The sequence below is a fragment of the Plecotus auritus genome (assembly GCF_963455305.1).
Source record: "Plecotus auritus genome assembly, chromosome: 1".
In the NCBI taxonomy this organism is placed as follows: Eukaryota; Metazoa; Chordata; class Mammalia; order Chiroptera; family Vespertilionidae; genus Plecotus; species Plecotus auritus.
The window spans coordinates 101,911,384-101,936,285 of NC_137770.1; the positions used below are offsets into that span (position 1 = coordinate 101,911,384).

The window sequence follows — 24,902 nt, forward strand, 5'->3', positions numbered from 1 at the left end:
CTTCCCTGCAGGCCGGGTCCCCCCCATCTTCCCTCCTCTGCTGGCCTGGTCACCCCTATCTGCCCTCCCCTGCAGGCTTGATCGCCCCCAACTGCCCTCCCTTGCAGGCCTGGTTCCTCCCAACTGCCCTCCCCTGCTGGCCATCTTGTGGCGGCCATCTTGTGTTCACATGGGGGCAGGATCTTTGATCACATAGGGGTAGCCATCTTGTGTGTTGGAGTGATGGTCAATTTGCATATTACTCTTTTATTAGATAGGATAGAGGCCTGGTGCCTGGGTGGGGGCCAGCTGGTTTGCCCTGAAGGGTGTCTCAAATCAGGGTGGGGGTTCACTTGGAGCATGGGGTGGCCTGGCGAGGGGCCTGTGGTGGTTTGCAGGCCGGCCACACCCCCTGGCAACCCAAGTGGAGGCCCTGGTATCTGGGATTTATTTATCTTCTATAATTGAAACTTTGTAGCCTTGAGCGGAGGCCAAAGCAGGCCAGGGCTGCAGAAGCTTGGCTTCCTCCATCACCGGGGGCAACTCAAGCCTCCTGCTCTCTCCAGCTCCATGGCCGCAGCCATTTTTGTTGGGATTTATTTATCTTCTATAATTGAAACTTTGTAGCCTTGAGTGGAGTCCACGGCCGGCCAGGGTGTGCGGAAAGCTTGGCTTCCTCAATTGCCAGGGAAACCCAAGCCTCCTGCTCGCTCTGTGGTCACAGCCATCTTGGTTGGGTTAATTTGCATACTCGCTCCTGATTGGCTGGTGGGCGTGGCTTGTTGGTGTAGCGGAGGTATGGTCAATTTGCATATTACTCTTTTATTAGATAGGATACACATACATGTGAACAAAGAAGGTGACCCAGTGCTTTTGACTCTGCCCTTTTAAAAAACAGATATATAACTCACATAACATAAAATTTACTATTTTAAAGTGTACAATAGTTTTTATGTATTTATTTTATGTATTTATGTATTTTATGTTATTATAAGTTAATGGATAATTCCACTTTTTGGTTGTTACGAATAATACTGCTGTGAACATTCATGCATAAGTTTTTGTGAACATGTTTTCATTTCTCTTGAGTATATACCCAGGAATGAAATTGCCTGGTTTTATGGTAATTATATTCCTAACTTTTTGAGGAACCATCAAATTATTTTCCAAAGTAGTTGCATTATTTATTCACTCTTGATTTATTTTTTATTATTATGAAACACTTCATGAGTTCAGCCTTTATTTGCCTTTTGATCTTACTGTGTGTAATCTTACACACACTTTTTACTTCTATGATGATTATGTGTATGCGCATGCACGCACACACATTATCTTTTTTTTTTATCGATTCTAGAGAGAGAGAGAGGAAGGGAGATAGGGGGAGAGAGAGACAGAAACATCCATATGAGAGAGAAATGTCGATAGATTGCCTTCTGTATGTGCCCCAACCTGGGGATCGAACCTGAAACCTAGATATGTGCCCTGACCAGGAATTGAATCCTGCACCCATTGGTGTATGGCACGACGTTCAACGAACTGAGCCACACTGGCCAGGGTACACACTTTTTCTAAAAAAGAAACTAAACTGACCAATCTCAGAGGGAAGGTGGGGGTGGAGGAGTGGGTGGGGAGAGATTAATCAGGGAATACATATGTGCATATATGCATAGCTCCTGAACACAGACATTAGTTTGGTGAAGGCCTGGGGGGAGTTCAGGGTGGAGGGGGCCTATAGGGGAAAGAAAGGAGGACATCTGTAATACTTCCAACAATAAAGATAAATAATAAAAAAAAAAGAAACTAAACAACCTCTAAACTTTTCACAAGACGCAGCGTGATGGAATGGAAAACCACCACATTAGGAGTCAGCAAACCCGAGTCTTAATTCCAGCTCATACTAGTTAGCTGTTTGTATTCCAACAGGGCACTGATCCCATGTATTCCTCTGTGTCCTTATGTAAAATTGAAGGACTTATATTGCACACCTCTAAAGTGCCTTCTACTCTGACCCAGTAGTCAGAGCTTTTTCTTTTTCTTTGTCTTTTGGCTGTTATTCTCTGTTGTCCCCAAACTGCCCTTTACTCTACTGGTTCATCTTGCCATTGGCACATCCAACGCATCCCTTGTATTATAGGACAACAGAAAATAAATTCTATCCCTCTTAGTGATAATAAATTTTGAAGGGCCCTGGCGGTGCCTGAAAGCAGGGTATCATATCAGGGTTGTTGGATAATTAGGAAGAATATTTGGCCCTGACTGCTGCAAATAGCCACTTGGAATTTCCCACTTCTAGGGAGTCTGTGTGAGAATAGAAAATTCAGCAAATTTGATTGGTAAGGTTAGTTGTTTTTAAGTCAAAATCTTTGTCCTCATAAGAGTGTGGAACTGATTGATGTGAATGTGTTTGGATTTCACAAGTCTATTTTTTTCTCAGTCACACAAAAAATAATATTTCCAAATTTTTGGAACTATAGTATTTAGAGATTAATTAATTATATAACCCTGGAGACAAGTTATAGGTTTAACTCTGTACATTTTAAAGAGACTGCATATTGTAAAACTTTGAACTTAATTCCTACCATGAAGAGTAGGATCCTTTTATATACTTAAATGTTTTACATATTTTGCTTTAGAGAGATTATTATGTTACCGCAGGTTCTCTGAGGACAGGACATTCTTAAGGCTTTTTCCCTTATCTACACTAATAAAAGAGTAAGGTGCAAATTGACTGTACCTTCACAGCATCCACCAGCCAATCAGGAGTGAGTATGCAAATTAACCCAACAAAGATGGCAGGTTAATTTGCATACACAGGCGCCAAGCTGGGGTGGGACGCTTGTGTTGTCGCCATGGTGATGACGCAGGCATTCTACACCACCCCAGCCACTCCAGGCCTCTGGGCAGCATGGGAAGGCAGAAAGGCAGCTCCGGGCCGGAGAGAAAGGCGACTTCGGCTGGAGTGAAGGTGGTGCCAGAAGCCAAGGGAAGGAAGGCCCATTCTTGCACGAGTCTTCATGCATTGGGCCTCTAGTTTATTAATAAATTTACTCATTTGTTCACTTATAATTATTTTCCTGATCAAGTTATTATAATCAAGTTTATGGTTTTCGGGTTTTGAGATACCCAGCTGACATTCCAGAAGTGACCATTCTATCTAGGAACTTTAGTAAAACCTGAGAATCATGCTTAGGGTTAAACTATTGTTTCTGGCTGTATTAAATCTGTGTTTTTCTGTGTAAAGGTACAACATAAGCTTAGCCCTGATAGTCTTTATAACATTCATTTTATATTCATGGGTAATGACCTTTATGTGTAAGGCATTCTGGCACAATGTTTATTATTCCATTTAAATGTGAATTGGACACCCTGGTTATGTTTCAGATATTCATGGGCATATATCTAATAGGCAGTATAAAATTTTCATTTGTTTGTTTATTTTGCTACATTTGTTCTAGGTTGGTTCTTACTTGAAATCTCCAAAATTCCCTATTTGGATTGTTGGCAGTGAAACTCACCTCACCGTATTTTTTGCCAAGGTATGCTTTATAGTAGGATTTTTTTTTATTAAGTATGACATCAGGCAAACAAGTACTATAGGCTTATATTTAGTATGGATCTTTGTGCAAACATCAGTGTATTCCCACTAACAAATGGATTGTTCCAAAATCTAAAATATTAACACAAAAGAATGTATTGTTGTACCACTCCAGTTTTGGAATTTCAATAAAATCTGTCTTGACTCAGTTATAGCTTCTTTATCTTTGCTGACTTCAGTGATTTGGCTTTTGCTTTTCTTGTTTTTTATTTTTGTTGTTGTTTGCTTGTTTTTTAAGGAATCACTTTTGTTATGATAAAAAAGTTTTGGATTGTTCTTTTGCCAAAAAGATTAAATTCTCACATGATATACAATAATTTTAGTTATGTCTTAGGAAAATATTTTAAAATCTATTAATAGTTGAATGGTATAAAAATCAAGTATTCTATTAAAATGGAATATTTCCTATAGTTTTAATTTATATATGGTTACAGTATTGAAATAAATCAAATGTATTTGAACATGTTTATTTTAAAATTCTGACAACGAAGCCTTTTTTAAATCCTAGTCTTTAACAATAATATGTTTTTTCTACAATTGAGTGGTTCAGCGCTTTGGAGTCAGACAGCCTTTGTTTGAATCCTAGCTGTTCCACTTCCTAACATTGCTCTCAGCCCCTTTTCTTATATTTAAAATGGGGATTAAGAATAATACCAGGCTCTTAGAGTTATTGTCAGGCTTAATATAAAATATTTAGCAGTGCTATTACAAGTTAAATGCTCAGTCAATCTTAGCTGTCATTGTCATTTTCATTCTACAAACATTTATTAAACCTCTCTGGTATTCCTAGAGAGAGTTGCTAGACATTGGCATGAAAGGGAAAAGATATAATTGTGTTTTTGAGGTTTTTTAATTAGAGTGCACTTTTGATTACTCCATGTTTTTTATTCTTTGCTTGTACTTGCTAATGTAAGTTTATTTATATCTGTAAGAATTATGAATAGCATAAATTATAGCAAAGACTGAACTAACAATGCTGAATTTTGTGGATCTAGTTCAGCCGTGGGCAAACTACGGCCCGCGGGCCGGATCCGGCTGTTCTGTCCGGTTCTCTTGCTCTCCCCTCCGCTCCTTTACTTTGAATTTATATTAGTTCACACAAACACTCCATCCATGCTTTTGTTCCGGCCCTCCGGTCCAATTTAAGAACCCATTGTGGCCCTCGAGTCAAAAAGTTTGCCCACCCCTGATCTAGTTTCTTCTTTATTCCTATATTTACTTTTATTGTGCTGGCAAAAGTCCAGCTTATATATACTTATCTTTTTTTAAACAGGGAAAGCTATAAAATACAAGTTGAAGTACAGACTTATATATTACATTTAGTCTGAAAGCTTTTGCTGTTTGTTTCCCTCTTAAAGTGGAGAGGAGGAAGTTACTAGTAAAAGCATCATTTAAACTATAAAAACTGAGCAACTTCTAATTCCTGAATGAGTCCATTTGACTAATTTTTGTATTAAGTGTTATAAATTTACAGATAAGGAAATCAAATTTTCAAGCCAATTATTAATTATTTTATCTCCAACCCTATTCTTTAGCATTAAGAAAACTAATAAATTCTGTGAAACTTTGTTTCAAATGTAAAAAATAATAGATGAAAATATTTTAAATCTTAAATTTTATGGTTGATATTTAAGAAACTAGAGGCCCAGTGCACGAAATTCGTGCATGGGTAGGGTCTCTAGTGGCTGCCGGCTGCTGGCTGGGGCCTCCCTTCCCCTGGCTGCCTGCTGCCACCGCTGGCCAGGGCCTCCCTTCCCCCCGGCTGCCAGCTGGGGCCTGCCTTCGCACCCTCCTCGGCCTGGCACCGCCCGCTCACCTGCTCCACCATCCCGCTGCAGTCCCGCTCTCATCAGGGCCCATCGGGGCCAGCAGTGCCTCCACTGCTGCCCGCTGCCAGCGCCATGTTGCCGACACCTACCATGTTCTGCGCCACTCCCTGGTGGTCAGCGCACGTCTAACTCCCGGTTGGTCGAACTCCTGCCCATAGGGACAATTTGCATATTAGCCTTTTATTATATAGGATGATTCTATTGTCAAAACAGCAGAAGACAGAAGGTTAATACAAGGAATAGTGTTAATTCAGCTATGTAAATATGCAGGCATTTTGTATTCAAGCCATAATAATATATCCTAGTTTTAGAAGATTAGGAATGTTTCCTTGAAGAACAGGTGTCTAAAATGAGCACTGTGACATCTGATTAAATTGTGGGAAGGGTGAAAAAAGAACTTTCCCTACATGGGAAGTATTTGGAGCAAACAAACAGCTGCAGAAAGATGGACTATGGTGTGAACAAAGAAGAGCTGGGGCACTAAGCATTCAGGGGGCCAGGTGAAAGATGAGGCTGCAAAAGTAGGCAGGCCCTGCAACTCTATTTTAAGAGTAATGACAGCCCCTAGATTTTTCAAAAACTGGTGGTGGGAATAGGTTGGGGGTAGATGGGAAGAAAGGGAATGGTTTTAAATTCGCATTTTGGAAAGATCACTCTGGCTAATTCTGGAAAACAGACATATTGAAGGATAACTTAGAGTGGGTAAACAAGACTTCTTTAGTTTTTGAGGTAAGCAAAGAATATGGTAATGATGGTAGAGATGGATAGAAGCACATACATTTGAGAGATTTATTCAAGTTAAACTGACAGGATTTGGTGACAGATTGCATTGGAGAGATAAGAGTTAGAGAGGTCTCATGACCTGTGTTTTTACTGATTAGATCTTCAAGCTTCAGAAAGAACTCAGTAGCTTAGCTATTGTAGAATGTACCCATGATTTATTTTTGGGGGGCACACTGACCAGGTCAAGAGGAAAGATTGAGATACTACAGTTTGGGAACAGTTCAACCAAATAATCCCTACAGTGAGGTTTACAAGTCCTTCTCACAAAGATAGTGCTTTTTAGTTTTCCAAATATTAGCAGATCACCAAGGGTCACCAGACATTTGAGGAATGCTTCCATGAAAAACAGAGTCAGAACAAATAGGGTGAAATGAACTCAGAAGAATGTAGATATTGTAGGACAGTGCAGGGACCAAAACAAAACAAAACAAAACAAAAAACACCTAAGAGAAGTTAATATATCCATGAAACTATGGAGGCCATGAGGAAAAAAAACACACATTTAAGAAAAAAGAGATACTGAAAATTTACTGAAAGAATCGGAAGACAAATTAGAGAAATCTCCCTCTAGCTTGTTGCAATAGTTTCTAACTGATAACCATGCTGTTGCCCTTTTGGGGGCTGTAGTATCTTCTCATTTCAGCAACTAAAATGACCCCAAAACTTTATGTCACTGTTCTGCTCAAAACCTGATATTAGTTCCCCTTTTATTAAGAATTAAAGCCAGAGTTTTTGGAATAACTGACTAGTCCTTCCCTCACCTCATCTGATTCTCTATTTCCTCTCTTATTTCCCACTATAGGCCCGGTACACGAAATTCATGCACTGGTGGGGAGGAGAGTGTCCCTCAGCCTAGCCTGCACCCTCTCCAATCTGGGACCCCTCGGGGGATGACTGACTGCTGGTTTTAGGCCTGATCCCTTAGTAAATTTTTGTTGAACAAATAAATTTCAGAAAGCACTGAGGAAAGATTTTCAACAAAAAATTTGATATAACTATGTTTGTATTTGATAAGGAGGACAAGGAGCTTAATAGTACTAACTTGTTCTAAAACAGCCGTGGGCAAACTACGGCCCGCGGGCTGGATCCGGCCCGTTTGGCTGTTCTATCCGGCCCGCGGAGCCGAAAGGGCGGAGGGTTCTCTTGCTCTCCCCTCCGCTCCTTCACCAGCAGCAGTGTTAACATGGCAACGTCGGGAAACACGGCCACAGCTCCTTCTTCTGAGTGGGCGGATTTATATCTGCCCATTCAGTAGAAGGAACAACCTCTCAATCTTCCAGAGGCTCCTTGTAATGCCCACGGACGCATCTCCCGTCATCACCCTGGGAATGCGTAGACACGTTATCGTGGTGATGTAGGGAGACACGCCCCTGGAGAGCACAGTATCAGAGCATTAGCTAAAAAGGAGACCAATAACACTGTTCCCACTGAAGTTGATGTTTTAAAGACTAAAAACCTTTCAACCCAGTCTACATTGCCATCTACATCTACGTCCCGGGCATAATTTGGAAGTTGCACTAAAGAAAATGTTTATTTACTGTTTACACATTTTGTTCTTTTCTATTTGTTTTAGTTTTAAATTATTTTATTATATTTAAGTTTAATTTGAAAGGCTTTTGTACCTTTCCTTTGTTAGGCAATTTTATTTTGCTTTTGCCATCTTCAATATAAGGTATGTTATTGTGCTATGATTCCTCCATTTTTTGAAGTTTCAAATTATAATAATTATTGTTTACATTCTTCTTGTTAAAATGTTTGAAATGAATAAAACTATTGAAATAAAAAAAAAAGACCATACCCTTTTATGTAATGATGTTTACTTTGAATTTATATTAGTTCACACAAACACTCCATCCATGCTTTTGTTCCGGCCCTCCGGTCCAGTTTAAGAACCCATTGTGGCCCTTGAGTCAAAAAGTTTGCCCACCCGTTCTAGAACATAAGAATTCAGTAGATCAAGAAATAGCAGTTAATGCATGTAATATTCCTTATCTGGAGGTAAAAACAGAAGAACTAGTTTTTGCTCTTCTACCTAATCAACTTAAGCATGCATACATACAGATTCTTTCTCCAGATTAATGAATAAAAAGTTTGATGAGTATCCTATATAATAAAAGGCTAATATGCAAATTGTCCCCTTGGGAGTTTGACCGACCAGGAATTTGACCACTCACTATGATGTGCGCTGACCGCCGGGGGCAGTGTGGAATGAAGGAAGGCCTCGGCTGGCAGCCAGAAGGCCCCAATCGGCTCTGATCGCCAGCCAGGCCTAAGGACCCTACCTGTGTATGAATTTTGTGCACCAGTCCTCTAGTTTGTAAATAAGCAGTCATACTGTATACTCTGTAATGTTTAAAATTTATGTTCATAGTTTGATGGTGAATAAGAAAATTGTTTCTATTAGGGGAAATAACTTCTTACCTATCTGTTTTGGTTTTTCCTTTTGAGATGAACAGTTAACTTTTAGGACTATAAGTAACTATACTTTTTAAAAAGAGTTGTTAGCTTCATGATTTTAAATTTGAGTGCCAAAGTATCTACACTAATAAAAGAGAAATATGTAAATTGACCATACCTCCATGACACCCACCAGCAAATCAGGAGGGAATATGCAAATTAGCAGGACAAAGATGGTGACGGCCCTGCCCCCCAGCCGCTCCAGGCGTGGAGCGGCCAGGCAGGGCAGAATGCTTGCTATGAGGAGGAGGGTGGGGAGTGGAGGGAGCTACAGGAGTGGCGCTCCAGCTGGAGCGAAGCGAAGACTCTGGCCGGAGTGAAGCGAAGACTGCAGACTCCGGCCGGAGTCAGCGAGAAGCCTGCAGACTCCAGCTGGAGTCAGCAAAGACTCTGGCTGGAGCGAAGGCTGAAGGCAGCGGTCAGAGCAAAGGCCTGGGTCCCGGGTGCTGGAGGAAAACTGGTGCTGGCAGCCAGGCGAAGGAAGGCCTATTGCATGAATCTTTGTGCAACGGGCCTCTAGTTTACTTAATAAAGTTATCATTTCATATTTGAGATGCTCAGTGGCTCAGGACTTAACTTTTTAATTTTATTAGAATCCTCTTCATGACCCATGGAAACTCACTGAACACATTTTGTAGGATTAGAAGTTTTTCACAATTCAGTTTTATTTGAAAATCAATGGTAAAAATAAGTTTAATAATAAAATTTTATGAACAGGTTGTAAAACTTCAGTCATCTATAACCATCTTCTTTATCTTACCTTCTTTAAGTGTTTAACTACCATGTTTTATAAATCATCTTAGTTTTCTATCTAACACAAAGTGATCTTTTTTTTTTAAATATGTATTTTTATTGATTATAGAGAGGAAGGGAGAGGGAGAGAGAGAGAGAAACATTAATGATGAAAGAGAATCATTAATTGGCTGCCTCCTGCATGCCCCACACTGCGGATTGAGCCTGCAACCCAGACCTGTGCCCTGACCAGAAATCAAACCGTGACCTCCTGGTTCATAGGTCAATACTCAACCACTGACCCAAGCCAGTTGGGCCAAAGTGATCTTTTTTTCTCATCAAGCATCTGTATCTGTGAAACAACTAAACTGATATTGTACTATTTGACATAAGTATCTTAGGGATTATGGTTGAAAGAAATTCTTATAAGTTACTAGTGGCCCGGCGCACGAAATTCGTGCATGGGGGGTGGTCCCCTCAGCCCAGCCTGCACCCTCTCCAATCCGGGACCCCTCGGGGGATGTCCTGGACTGCTGGTTCCTAATTGCTCACCTGCCTGCCTGCCTGGTCGCCCCTAACTGCCCCCCGCTGCCAGCCAGGTCGCCTCTTACTGCCCCCCCTGCTGACCAGGTTGCCCCCAACTGCCCCTCCCTGCTGGCCTGGTCACTCCTAACTGCCCCCCCGCTGGCCTAGTCGCCCCTCACTGCCCCCCCCCGCCAGCCTAATCGCCCTCAACTGCACCTGATCACCCCGCCTTGTTGCCTCTTACTGCCCCCCCGCCAGCCTGGTCGCCTCCAACTGCCCCCTTCTGCCAGCCTGGTTGTCCCTAACTGCCCCCCCCTGCAGGCCTCGTCGCCCCTCACTGCCCCCTTGCTGGCGTGGTCGCCCTACACAGCCTGCTTGTTCAGTCATTTGGTCATCCCTCACTAACCCCCCTACGGCCTGGTCGCCCCACACAGCCTGCTTGTTCAGTCGTTTGGTTGTCCCTCACTAACCCCCCTGCGGCCTGGTCGCCCCACACACCCTGCTTGTTCAGTCGTTTGGTCGTCCCTCACTAACCCCCCTGCCGGCCTGGTCGTAGGCAGCCATCTTGTGAGGGTGTGATGGTCAATTTCATATTACCTCTTTATTATATAGGATAGGATTCTGTGTAAATGGGAGTTTTATATTTATTATTGAGGGGAAATAGCACAGAATTTAACTGCAGGGACCTTATAGGAAGTCAGAGTTATCAAGCAGCAGGTGTCTCACAGAAACCTTTAAAAAGGTTATGGGTGAGGTAAAAAGCAGTAGGTACATGAACCTGTTCAAAGAAGGGAACTTGATTTCTATTGTAGGGTGGGAAATTTTTCAAGCAGGCCATCAGAGCTATGGCAGAATAAAACTTCAGATCTGTACACTGGGAGGGAGAGTGCCCTGTGATCATGGGCAGTATCTTTAGAAATTGTTCCATGGTGCTTTTGATGGGCTTAGTTAAAACTTGCAAACCTACTGCATAGGTTAAAGAAATTATTTTGAGACAAAATGCTTAAAGAATCTAAAACCTGTATTTATCTTTTTAGAATTGCCTTCCCTTTTTTGTCTTCATTTTTTATATTTTGGTTTTAAGAATAAATAATTTGCATCACTTTTGTAATTTCCTTTTGAATTGGAACTAATTATGAAATTAATTTTATATGCAAACTCAAGATGAGGACTTTAAATTTTTAAAGTATAAATATGATATTAATAGTAATAGAATTATATGTATAAAGTGGTAGGCAAACTAGATTTGCCTTTTTTATTTTATTATGCCTTTGAATCTCAGTGTGGGGTGACAGCGGCTGATCCAATATGAAAATAGTTGGAACCTACCTATAGCATCTAGTTTCATCTTCAGAAGATCAGTGACTAATTTCCTTGGTAATCTGGTTCAGACTTTCTTTTGAAGTTGGGTAGATGAGTTTTACATCCTTTTTTGTTCTCTTTTATGGTTATAAAAGAACTCTTTGTAAGTGTGTGCAGAGTGTCACCTTTGACCTTTCCTATGATAAAGCAGATTTTCCTTTCAGGTAAGAACACATGAGAACACATTACTATTTAAATGCAAAAATATATAAAGAAACAGAATTTAAAGTGAAGGAGAAACAAAACATTTAACTGTTCCTTAGTGAGCTGACTGTTCTTACTGTGGTATCTGTTACTGGGAGTCTGAATAGAGTTCTTTTCTGTATTGCTCTTTGGTGTAACATTAGGAAGACTACTGCTAATAAGTGTTAGAGATCTTTTTTTAGGTGTTTAAAAATCAGACACTTCTATTTTACCATTAATACATTTTAAATAAAGTAAGCACAATTTTAAGGAAATGAAGTGAAATGATGCTTTATAGGTTTTACTTGATATAAAGAAAATTCACCTCTATCTTGGTTACGTAAAAGTCATATGAATTGGAAAACAATTAAGTTCACAGTCGGGCATTTTATAATAGAGTTTTCCTATATATTAATGCATGTTAGTCATTTATGTTAACTAAATTTTAGTTTCTTCATATGTTTAGATTTCATGCCTTATCTACTACAAAAAATTAATTTAAGAAGCTAAAGTACTTGTTTTTATAGCTTAAATTATAAACTTGTCATGTGTCTTTTAACACCTATCTTCAAACCTAAAATAGCGACTTCAGACAAAGGACCCTACCGTTAATCTTCTGTTATTTGAACTACTTGTAAAGTTTGGGTAGAAGTCTACACAGACTAACAATTTTCAATTATTTGAATTATTAAAAACTTGTGAATTTTTACCCACAAGTTGTTTCCTAACTGCTTAGTAAACCATCATTAGATGTCTAGGATTATGCCAGTGATTATCATGATAAGACAAACTATTTTAATTTTTAATTATTATAATGAGAAAGTGTCAATATGTGGTATACTCTTGACTCCTTAAAGTGAAAATGAAAATCAATTGCATTTATTAATTGCTCTTTTCTACTATTCTGAGTGCCCTCAGGCAGCTATTTCTGTATCTGGTTTTTACAAATTTTATTTTTTCTTAGTTATCACTATCATGTCAGTGATGTCAACCTGCTTACTGAAAGTAGTTTCTCCCTTTGAGTTTGTTTCTTACAATTTTTTGTTATAGTAGAACTCAAGTTATTGTGTAAACAAGGTAAAATATCATTGATAGAAGGGCCTAAAGATGTCCTGTCTTGAGTCAAGTCTGTGAGTTTTAATTAGAGTCAGTATGGATAAGTTTACACCTCTAGCACTCTTTCTATAATTGATAAAAATAATTGTAGCAAATAGAGTTGATTGCAGAATAGGGCAAAAGGACTCACATAATATATTTAATATATGATAGTAAGTGTTAACAGTTTATGGTTTTATTTTTCTGTGCTTTTGTATATTTTATCCTCAGCCCAGAATGTGCTGATTGAAGACCTGCTCAGCACTCATGGTCCAGCCTTGACATTTTTCATGTAATGACTGCTGATTCTCTTTCTCCCTTCTTGCTCCTATTCTTTCTTCCAGCTTCTTACCATCTTGTGATCAGTGGTACTCCCCGAATCATCTGTTTTTCCACAGGACTTAGTATAGTGAACATTAGGCATTGTGCTGAGTACTGTTGAAATGCAGAGATTAATAATACATTGTAATAGTTTACTGCTTACATTTACTGAGTGCTTTCTATGTGTCAGACACTAAGTATTTTACATGCATTCCTCATTTAGTCCTGAAAGCCACCCTCTGAGGTAAATACCATTTCCATCTATATTTTATAGTCTGGTGCCAGTGAAAAATAACATATCCAGTTGTGAGTACTATGGCCAGGGTTTAAGCTCAAATCTTCTGACTCCTGAGCTTTTAACTACTTCTGTCCCTTAGGTAACAAAAATTAAGTCATTTTTATTAGGGTGGAATAGAGACTGGAAGAGGGAAAAGTGGGTATAGAGGAGATAGATGATAATTGAAACAAAGGACATGGTAACTTTTAGGCTAGGAAAAAGATGAAGCAAAAAGACGAGATGTGGAATGTGAAAGTTCATACTACATGTGGAGAATAGTAATTGGTTCAGTATGACTGAACCATATTGATTGTGCTAGAAGATTAAGATGGAAGCAGAGGTTGGGATCAGATATAGGACCAGATAAGAATATTTATTCCCAAACCATCTTCACTATACTATGTTTGTGTGTGTATCTTGATGTGAAAGGCTAAACATGGATATTCAAGGTATGAATGTGAAGCATATTCATAGAAGTGGAAAACCTTTTTTTTTTTTAAATATATTTTATTGATATTTCACAGAGAGGAAGGGAGAGGGATAGAGAGCTAGAAACATCGATGAGAGAGAGACATCGATCAGCTGCCTCCTGCACACCCCCCACTGGGGATGTGCCCGCAACCAAGGTACATGCCCTTGACCGGAATCGAACCCAGGACCCTTCAGTCCACAGGCCGATGCTCTATCCACTGAGCCAAACCGGTTTTGGCTAGAAAACCTTCTTAATGAACAGTAAGAACTTCCCTGTAATGCTATTATAAAATTTAAGAATATTAGAAATTTGAGTACTGTGACTATTTTTTTCAAAGTCAAACCTTATTTAAAATAGTGGAAAAGGAAGTAAGAGTTGTGGGGGTGGGGAGGTAGGGTTTCTCACTTTCCATCAATACTAATCCAAACCTATAAAATGTACATTACTAGTATTGTCTGGGCTAGCTACAGTTTCAAACTTTTAGGCATTCATTTTCATATGAAACGTGAAGTCCACATATGTGGAGGGAGAGTCCTCTCTATGCAGCTTGTATTGTTAAAACCAGTGTTGGTGAGTAGCCTGAGGGAAGAGGCAAGAGGAAAAAGTGGGCCAACTAGGAAAAGGAAGAGCAGATATGCATGTGACAAGAGCAAAGTGAAGCTCCCGCCAGAACAGTTTCATTTCCTTTTGACAGCTTCCTGAATAACAACCGTAAAATTTCAGGAGTTTACACAGTAGTGTTTAAGAAGGGGGCATGAGAGCAGTCCATCCTGGGAGGAGGAAGTTGTGGAGATTTGCCTGCATCTGATGATGATTAAAAAAGAATTTGATAAAGTCAGCTTTGTTGTATTTAAATTCTCTGCAAACAGCACACTCTCTTTGTGCCTATACTGGGCACAGCGGCTCCCATCAAACTCCCCTCTTCAAACACATGCACCAAAGCTTATTTCTCTCTTAATTTACATGTTGGCTGCAGGTGTGCTCCATGTGCTTTCATGCTAGGACCTGGACTGAAGGAGCAGCCTCTGACAGGAATGTACATACGGTCCTGGCAGAGGGGGAAAGGGAAAGATACCTGGAAAAACCACAGATGGCACTAAAACTTCTAGGAGCTAGCATGATGTCACTTCTGCTTACATTTCTCTGGCCAAAAGAAGTTACCGGGCCAAATCTGGTATCAGTGGACCCAGGAAGTAAACCCCTCCCACAGAGAGGTACTTCAGGCCCCATAGCAACAAGCAGTGATATATAAATCTTTCAAGGAAGGGAGGCTCAAGGAATCTAGATCAATAATACCATTTATCACCATGGGTTGCTTTGTGTTCAGGTGATTTAACAAAGTTTAAATTAATTCAAATGATATAAAGCATCTTTACTAGAAACAAGGAGGAATTTTCTATCAGGTTGATTTTTATACCAGTGATTATATAATGCTAACCTTTAACATTAAAAAAAGTCAGATAGCCTGGCTGCCATTGCTCAATGGTTGAATGCCGACCTATGAACCAGGAGGTCATGGTTTGATTCGTGGACGGGGCACATGCCTGGCTTGTGGACTCGATCCCCAGTCGGGGTGTGTAGGAGGCAGCTGATTAATGGTTCTCTCTCATCATTGATGTTTCTATCTCTCTTTCCCTCTCCCTTCCTCTCTGAAATCAATACAAATAAATAAATAAATAGTAAAATAAAAGTCAGATGTTTTTCTTGAATATGTACATGTTTATATGCCCAGAGAGTAATAGTTTATGTAAACTGTTTTCTTAATGAAATACAGTCATTAAAAGGCTAATAGCTTTTCTCTGCCCAGTTCTTCATATAAAGGAGAGAACACAGAAAGTGATTCTAGATGTATAGGGAAGTCATTATGTAAAGTGGATGCTGTAGGCCTTAGAGATGAATCCTCTGATGGAAATCAGTTGAGAAAGGCTGGAAGGATTGTTAAAGTGAGTTGTACATTTATGGTAATAGGAAGAAAAAGAAGTCCATTTATTAGTTTTAGTAATTGTAATGATTATGGTAAATCATTTTGTTGGAGACTTTTCCACCTACTTCCTTATTTTCACTTGTACATTTAGAGTTTATGTTTTTATGGAGAAAGAACCTCGAAGGGCTTTGCTTTATGTTCTTTACCCTTACTTCTCTGCTGATAGAACACAAATTGATGCACACAGCAATGGGCTGTTGTGGAGATAGCCTGGGACTTTTGCACATTATTTGGGAAATAATGGAAAAGTAAGAAAAAAACCACTGTCCTGCCTACTTTGAATTGATGGCATTAACTGAATTCTGTGTCTAACATTGGCACTGAAGAACATGATATACTTGAGAACATTTGGTAATGTTTAAAACAATCTGTTTGATATGGTTCCAAAATTACTTTTACAAGTATAGTTATTGAGTAAAGAGTCAAAATGAAACATATTATAAAGTGATTTAGTAAAATTTTACTTAAAGCTTAAAGGTAAATTATATACTAGTTAACTTTATTTTTTTGGAAGAGCTGCTAATAGCACCATAAAATGTCTGCAAGCTAAAATGTAATTTATATATGTGTGCTCATTCCTAAAGTTAGATAAGGCTCCCAGAGGTTTTTTGATTACTCATGATAGCAGATTGCTCTTGATAATGATGAAAAGTATAATGAATAAACTTTAAAGACCTTCCCAGTAGTGAATTACTTATACGTAGCCAACAAACTGAATACAAACCTTCCTTGTATTTCAATAGGTGTTTAGAAGGTTAGCTAGTATTTCCACATTTTAAAAGGTTTATGGTGAACAGTGAATAATTATACTGATAGTATAGACAGAGCTACATGAAAAAGAGATATTTGTTTCATGACTATAGGTAATTAGATAGTCCCATTACAGCTTGGCTTTTTTCCCCTCCCTTCTCTTCTGTAGCTCTCGGCCAATTTAGGAAAATTGGCCAAGGCTAGATAATTTTAAAAGCTGTATTGTCTAGCAATCCCTGTTGACCAGTAAATTGACTGATTTGAAATTGTTTGCTCTAGCATTCCTCTGATAAAAGCTTCTGATTATATTTGAATAATGTGGAGAACTACTTATAGTATAACAATAATTTTGATGGTAAGTCAGAGTTTAAATAGCTAAATAAAAGTGTTTAAATATTTGACTCTTATGTTAGGATCTTTTCCTAGTTAGGTACCTAAAAGAGTTTCAATTACAATACATATTGAAATTTTCTTCTAAGTACTGCAATTAGTGATGAAAAATAGAAAATGCTAAAAGCATCCTTGCTGACTTAGATAACTTGGATTACATAATTGGAATCTTTATTTATAGCCCAACAGGTTTTTTTTAGGGTGTGGGGGGATTAATGTATGTTTAACTTTTTTTTTAGAAGGTAATTTTCTTAAGATAATTTTATTAACATTCATGAAAACAAGCATATAGTAGCATATTTTTTTCTCTCTTCCATTAGATTGTGACCGTAAATGTATAGACTGGATCATTCTCCACCATCTAATAAGCTTGACAGTATTTAAAACATTATGGGTGTGTGGATAGTTATATGGTGAAAATATATTAAATATGTAATCTAAAAGTTCTTGCTGTGTTAAGCCTTGGAAGTGGGAAATGGGAGGGTTAGAATCCTCTTCTTACTGTTTTTCACACTTAAACAGTTATTACATGAAAATTTTATTTTACTTCATCCTTTATAAATTATTTTATATGCAGTGAGAAAAATAATAGCAGTTATATTTTCACTAAAATATTTTGCTTAAGATTGCAAAGGACTCTCTCAATTGAATGGAATTCTATATTTGCTGTTCATTCTTACTATGTAAATATGAAACATTTAATACTAATTTATTACCAAATTTGCCAAATGGATCATTCTGCTACAGATCTTTAAACTAGGAACTTTGTTCAGAAGTGCTTAAGTAAAATAAATTGGTAAAAATTAGGGCTATAACTTGTAATTTTAAATCAAATTAGAAAGTAAAAGTTCAACATAGAAGGTGGTTTTGTAGCTTTTTTTATTTCATCTGCAAACATTTAAATAAGCTTTAACTAAGAGATCATTTTCTATAGTAATCTAAAAAGCATTCTAAGTACTAAAATAAGCAACACAATAATCAATTTAGAAGACTACTGTTGTTGATATATGGATGAAAACTTTTGGAATGTGTTTATTAGAATTCACTGTAATCCTTTTTTTTTTAAATGCTGTACTTACTTTTTTTCCCCTTCCCTTCACCCCTGTAATATAAACACACCTTAAAGTAAGTAGTAGATTAAGAATAGTTAATTCCTAAGGAGTTTAGTAAATAGCTATTAGTATATCACTGAGACCAAAGGAGCAAAGCAAGGTGTTTTTTAATCATTCAAGACACAATTTACTTTGTTAGTAATGACAGAGTTGACTAGAGTCCGGTGCATGAAATTCGTGCATGGGGGTGTGTGTCCCTCAGCCCAGCCTGCACCCTCTCCAATCTGGGACCCCTCAAGGGATGTCCAACTCCCCCTTTAAGCCCAATCCTACTGGACATTCCTCTCACAATCCAGGACTGCTGGCTCCCAACTGCTTGCCTGCCTGCCTTCCTGATTGCCCCTAACCTCTTCTGCCTGCCAGCCTGATCATCCCCTAACCACTCCCCTGCCAGCCTGATTGATGCCTAACTGCTCCACTGCCAGCCTGATTGCCTCTAACTGCCCTCCCCTGCAGGCCTGGTCACCCCTAACTGCCCTCCCCTGAAGGCCTGATCACCCCTAACTGCCCTTCCCTGCAGGCCCGGTCCCCCCCAACTTCCCTCCTCTGCTGGCCTGGTCACCCCTATCTGCCCTCCCCTGCAGGCTTGATCGCCCCCAACTGCCCTCCCTTGCAGGCCTGGTCCCTCCCAACTGCCCTCCCCTGCTGGCCATCTTGTGGCGGCCATCTTGTGTTCACATGGGGGCAGGATCTTTGATCACATAGGGGTAGTCATCTTGTGTGTTGGAGTGATGGTCAATTTGCATATTACTCTTTTATTAGATAGGATAGAGGCCTGGTACATGGGTGGGGACCAGCTGGTTTGCCCTGAAGGGTGTCGTGGATCAGGCTGGGGGTTCACTTGGAGCGTGGGGCGGCCTGGGCAAGGGGCCTGTGGTGGTTTGCAGGATGGCCATGCGCCCCAGCTACCCAAGCAGAGGCCCTGGTATCTGGGATTTATTTATCTTCTATAATTGAAACTTTGTAACCTTGAGCGGAGGCTAGGGCAGGCCAGGACTGGCAGAAAGCTTGGCTTCCTCCATTGCCGGGGAAACCCAAGCCTTCTGCTCACTCAGTGGCTGCAGCCATTTTTTTTGGGATTTATTTATCTTCTATAATCGAAACTTAGTAGCCTTGAGTGGAGTCCACGGCCGGCCAGGGTGTGCGGGAAGCTTGGCTTCTTCCATTGCCGGGGAAACCAAGCCTCCTGCTTGCTCCATGGTTGCAGCCATGTTGGTTGGGTTAATTTGCATACTCGCTCCTGATTGGCTGGTGGGCGTGGCTTGTTGGTGTAGCGGAGGTATGGTCAATTTGCATATTACTCTTTTATTAGATAGGATAGTTTTACGATGTGGAACCTGACCAATACTACTGGTTTGTATTTTGGGAGGAAAAAAAGGAATTTCTGTTAGTTCACATATAGATTTTTTGTTATTTCCTCACATACAGGTTTTTTCAAACTTCAACCAATAAGTTTTCTAACATTTTTTTTTGGAAATACTCTATTCTCATGTCTTTGAAGTAATCTACTTTCATCTGTCTCAGTATCTTACCTGGTAGGTTCTCAGCCCTAATCTCTTCTAGTGCACAAATCCTAGTTCTACTAGCCTATGAGAAGCATACAATTGGAAACTATGACATTTTTATCGTATGCCAGGCATTAAGATAACTCCATAAATGTCTAACCACTAAGCTGTATACCTGAAATTAATATAAAATAATATTGAATGTCAACTGTAATTGAAAAAAAAAGATACCCCTATGTGCTCTAATTGGATGTTTAACCATCACCTCCAGACTCTGAATGTTCAAAATAAAATTCATTCTTTCATTAAAGCTGATTTCTCTTCCTAACTACTCTTTTTATCACACAGTTCAATGTCCTCTTCAACTCTTACAGTTCCTCCACATGCTATGCTATATGCAAATCTCCCTGCCTTTTGCAATTCTATTCCTTCTAGTTAGAATTTTCTCCTTCAGATGAAAGCCAAATACTTCTTTGTAAAACCTGTTAAGACATCTTTTTATCCCCAGATGTATCCAAAAGAAGGTATGTTTAATAACTGTTGGAGCATTTGGAGAAGACATATAATTTATTGTTTAAATTGTGGGTCAGCAAACCATGGGCCACAGGCCAAATCAAGCCACTAATTACAGAAAAAAAAATGCACACACCCCTGCTCTAAATGAGCATTTGTTAAACCATGGTCCATCAGTTTTGCCCAAGTTTCAAGTATCAGGCCAGCATATATAGCCTATTCAAATAAGAATACTAGCATGTTTTTTTAAAGCCTAAGCTTTTTATATATTCATAACCAGAGCAAGAGATATGCGGTGAACTTTTCATTAAGTCTACTTTAATTCCTTTCTACATTAGCATAATGTATTTTTAATTTGTATCACTTGGACCTTAGAGACAAGGCATTAGGTAGTTGACTTTAAATTTTTTTTGTCCTCCTGCATTTTCTGAAATGTTTAATGCTGGAGGATTTGATGTAAACCTTTTTTCTGTGGCTAAAACTGGAATCTTCCTTATTCGCCTAACTTTATAAACACTAATAATTTCCTATAATTTCACTCTATAAGAATAATGTTTCAATTATATTCTCTGCTACCTCTTTTCTCAAAAAGATTTTTCACTTTTATGGGCCAAGAAAAACAATATTCCTTTTCCCTCTATTTAGATAATAGTATTAAGTAATATTTAAAAAATTCAAAGTAATGTTTTAAAACTCATTTCAGTCTTTTCCTTATCACTTAATGGTAACAAAGGAAGGTTGAAATGCAACAGATGATGAATAGAATGATTGTAGGCTCATCTTGTATCCCTATACATTCCCTTCTGCATAAAATATCATGCACAGCTGTATACCTTCTCCACAGCCAGAATTTCAGTTACAGTGTTCATCCACAAATTCCGACAGTCATTTAAAGGGAAAAATTGAAAAAAGAAAGAAGTAGCAGTGGAAATAGTTAAGGGACCTAAAGCTTATAGTGGAATAAATGTAGAAAATTTTGAGTTAAGGTTTGGAAGAGATAAAAGATACTAAATAATCCTATATAATAAAGAGGTAATATGCAAATTGATCCTCACGACCTCACACAAGATGGCTGCCCCGATGTGGTCAAAGATGGCCACCACAAGATGGCTGGCAGGGGAAGGTAGTTGTGGGCAATCAGGCCAACAGGGGAGGGCAGTTGGGGGGGGGGGACCAAGCCTGCAGGGGAGGGCAGTTAGGGGCGACCAGGCCTTCAGGGGAGGGCAGTTAAGGGTGACCAGGCCTTCAGGGGAGGGCAGTTGGGGGGTACCAGGCCTTCAGGGGAGGGCCTTTGGGGGAGACCAGGCCTGCAGGGGAGGGCATTTGGGGGGCACCAGGCCTGCAGGGGAGGGCAGTTGGGGGTGACAGGGCTGGCAGGGGAGGGCAATTGGGGGTGACTGGGTTGGCAGGGCAGGGCAGTTGGGGGTTACCGGACTGGCATGGGAGGGCAGTTAGAGGCGATTGGGCTGGCAGGGGAGCAGTTAGGCAACGATCAGGCTGGCAAGGGAGTGGTTAGGGGGTGATCAGGCTGGCAGGCAGGCGAGTGGTTGGGAGCCAGCAGTCCCAAATTGTGAGAGGGATTTCCGACTGTGGGATTAGAGATTGGGTCTAAATTGTCAATCGGACATCCCTTGAGGGGTCCCAGATTGGAGAGGGTGCAGACTGGGCTGAGGGACACCCCTCCTCCCCCAGTGCATGAATTTCGTGCAGCAGGCCTCTAGTAATGATAATAATAATCCCAATATTACTAATTGCTCCCTAAAGCTGAGAGCTGATGCTATAATCCTAGCTTTGTTATAAAGTTAATTATAGAGCTAAGGTTATGTTCCTCACATATCAGAAAAAGGAGAGAGTTTTAAGAAATATTGTTCAGCCCTAGCTGGTTTGTCTCAGCGGATAGAGTGTCAGCCTGCAGACTAAAGGGTCCTGGGTTCGATTCCGGTCAAGGGCACATGCCTGGGTTGTGGGCTTGATCCCCAGACAAGGGGCGTGCAGGAGGCAGCCGGTCAGTGATTCTCTCTCATCATTGATGTTTCTATCTCTTTCTCCCTCCCTTCCTCTCTAAAATCAATAAAATATATATTTTAAAAAAGAAATATTATTCAAAATAGGTTAAATGAACAAACATAACTCAAGAATCTGGCAATATTTACCACAATTATAAATGAACTCGTCCTTTAACCTAGCAAGCTTACTCTGATGCTTTGTCCTACAGATGCAATGGCACATGTATGAAATTACATGTTCAAGTTTATTTGGTGCAGTATTGTTTGTAATAACAAAAGATTAGACACAGTCCAAGTATCCAGCAATAAAGGACTGGATCATAAAATCAGAAAGACATTGGAAGTTAGTTCAATGAAAACATGTCACTTGACATGCTATTTTCTACAACATAATATTGAAAATGCAGGAAAAGGATGCCTTAAAAGTTGCTATTAAGGGATTGCAAATGAGAAATAAATACTCAGGACCAAATCTTATTATGTTGTAAAATATACTTTATCTTTTAATACTAAAAAATGTGTAAGAGCTTGCATAGATTGCCTTGTTTTGATCCCCATTTCCATTTAATTTGTAATCCCATGTAAGCTGAACATAATATTATGGGTGCTCAGGCATCTAATCTCCTGGGTGAGAATTACTCTAGTAGATTCTTACAGTTTGTTCCTTCATCTTTGAGGCAAAAGTGGGCTGATTAGGACAAAAGTTAATTACTACACTTTTAATAAAAATTTATTCCTATAGAGGAGCAGCATTTTAATTTGTATTTATTATTTGTAACCCGCAACATCTTTAAAAAGATTCAAGATGGTAAATAGGGATACTTGAGAACTTGCTCTCTGATGAGGTTTGAACACAATTATAGACAAAGCCTGAAACTAAAGCTGTGAATACAGGAAAACTTCTGGAGCCTAGAGTGTGGATTCATGTCAGTTAAGTAGTAGAATTTCCTAACAGTTTAAATATGTGGAGTAAAGGTTTGTGAAGAATCCAAGATAACACTGAATACTGTGTGTGTTTATCATCTATATATATAAAAGCCAAATATGCACAGTGTCCCCTCGGGAGTTCGACCAGGAGACTGGGAGTTCGATCGCTTGCTATGACAAACACTGACCACCAGGGGGTGGCACAGAATGAATGGAGGCCCTGGCCGGAGGCCCTGGCCAGCAGCCTCTAGGGAACCTACCTGTGCATGACTTTTGTGCACTGGGCCTCTAGTAAATTATATTATGGATTACTGTGTAAAGAAATTAGTCATGAGAGAGAATGAGTTGTATGGGAAAAAATAATTTTGCCTTTCCAGTATTCCCTTGGAGTTAAGAAGATTTAAAATTCTAGACATGCAGAACTTGATTATTGATCTATGGCTAGGTTTGATATAGCATGCTCCCTAAAGTAATAAATTTCAAATGCATTTCTATGTAATAGTTTTCTAGCATATACCTCTGGATTTAATTTTCAAATACTTGAAAGCTAGACTATTTTTTAAGTTATATTTAAGTAATATTTCTTCTTGTTTGGACTGTAATGTAAAGCAAATGTATAAGTCATTAATTTTTGCAGACTGCATTTTTATAGAAATTACCTATATAATATTAGACTTTAAGTGTTTTTATATAAAGCTTTGCATGTCATTCTCACAACAGTTCTCTATAGTTGAAGAATTATTCCAATTTTTAAGGCCCAGAGAGTTTGTGATTTATTTAGTCACCACTCTATGATATAAATATAACTTGAAGTCTTCTGCCTCCAAATATCATCATTTCTTTATCCTATCTTAGTATTTGTTTTCTATATTTTTAATGTCATGGTATTGTAATTAGTTAATAGCATGCTTTTTATCTTTTTAGGATATGTCTTTGGTTGCCCCTGAGGCTCCTTCAGAACAAGCCAGAAGAGTTTTTCAAACCTATGATCCAGAAGGTAAAAAAGATTTTATTATTTTATTGAAAAATACGTTGATTCTATGTTTCATATCTTTATATACTTGAAATAGGTTGATATTTACCTGAGTTTTAGTCACAAGAGTTGTTGGGTTATTGAATGAAACATAGGTTGCATTTCTTCAACATTTTAAATGGAAAATGTGAAAATAGAAACAAAAAGGGTATACCTAAGTGCTCATCAAGTTCTGACATGGTATGAGGTTTGCATGTTTCTCAGGGTACTGAATTATGGTTACTTGAATCTTCATTCCTTATACTCAGTGTCAAATGGGAATACCACCTTCTGAAAAAGCTCTTTGAAAAGTTAAGTGATGTCCATGCTTTTCCATTTATTTATTAAACAGCTCTTCCAGAATATTTTTAAGTGAGATATAATTGACATGTAACAGTCTGTAAGTGCAAGTTATACAACGTGTTGCTCTTACATACTTATATACTGCAAAGTCATTGCTACAGTAGTGTTAGCTAACACCACTATAATATCACATAATATTTCTTTTTCACAGTGAGAACAATTAAGTTCTATTCTCTTAGCAACTTTGAAATTTATAAAACTGTATTGTTAACCATAATAACTATGCTGTGTATTAGCTCTCCAGAACTCATTTCTCTACTAGAGGCCCGGTGCACGAAATTTGTGCATGGGGGGGGGTGTCCCTCAGCCCAGCCTGCACCCTCTCCAATCTGGGACATCCCTCTCACAATCCAGGACTGCTGGCTCCCAACTGCTCGCCTGCCTGCCTTCCTGATTGCCCCTAACCACTTCTGACTGCCAGCCTGATCACCCCCTAACCACTCCCCTGCCAGCCCAATTGCCCCTAACTGCCCTCCCCTGGAGGCCTGGTCACCCCTAACTGCCTCCCCTGCAGGCCTGGTCACCCCTAATTGCCCTCCCCTGCAGGCCTGGTTCCCCCCAACTGCTCTCCCCTGCAGGCCTGGGTCCCCCCCAACTGTCCTTCCCTGCAGGCCCGGTCGCTCCCAACTTCCCTCCTTTGCTGGCCTGGTCACCCCTAACTGCCCTCCCCTGAAGGCTTGATCGCCCCCAACTGCCCTCCCTTGCAGGCCTGGTCCATCCCAACTGCCCT

The 24,902-nt window shown here is 39.5% G+C and overlaps 1 protein-coding gene across 2 annotated transcripts in view; it reads left to right on the forward strand.

The window, feature by feature from the left end:
* MINDY3 (MINDY lysine 48 deubiquitinase 3) overlaps positions 1–24,902 on the forward strand; it is a 121,591-nt gene that overhangs the window by 61,348 nt on the left and 35,341 nt on the right. For both annotated transcript variants that reach the window (XM_080682581.1, XM_080682582.1), the window contains 2 exons: positions 3,435–3,515; positions 23,722–23,794. In XM_080682581.1, the coding sequence (XP_080538707.1) occupies positions 3,435–3,515; positions 23,722–23,794 (154 nt within the window). The remainder of the gene's footprint in view (positions 1–3,434; positions 3,516–23,721; positions 23,795–24,902) is intronic.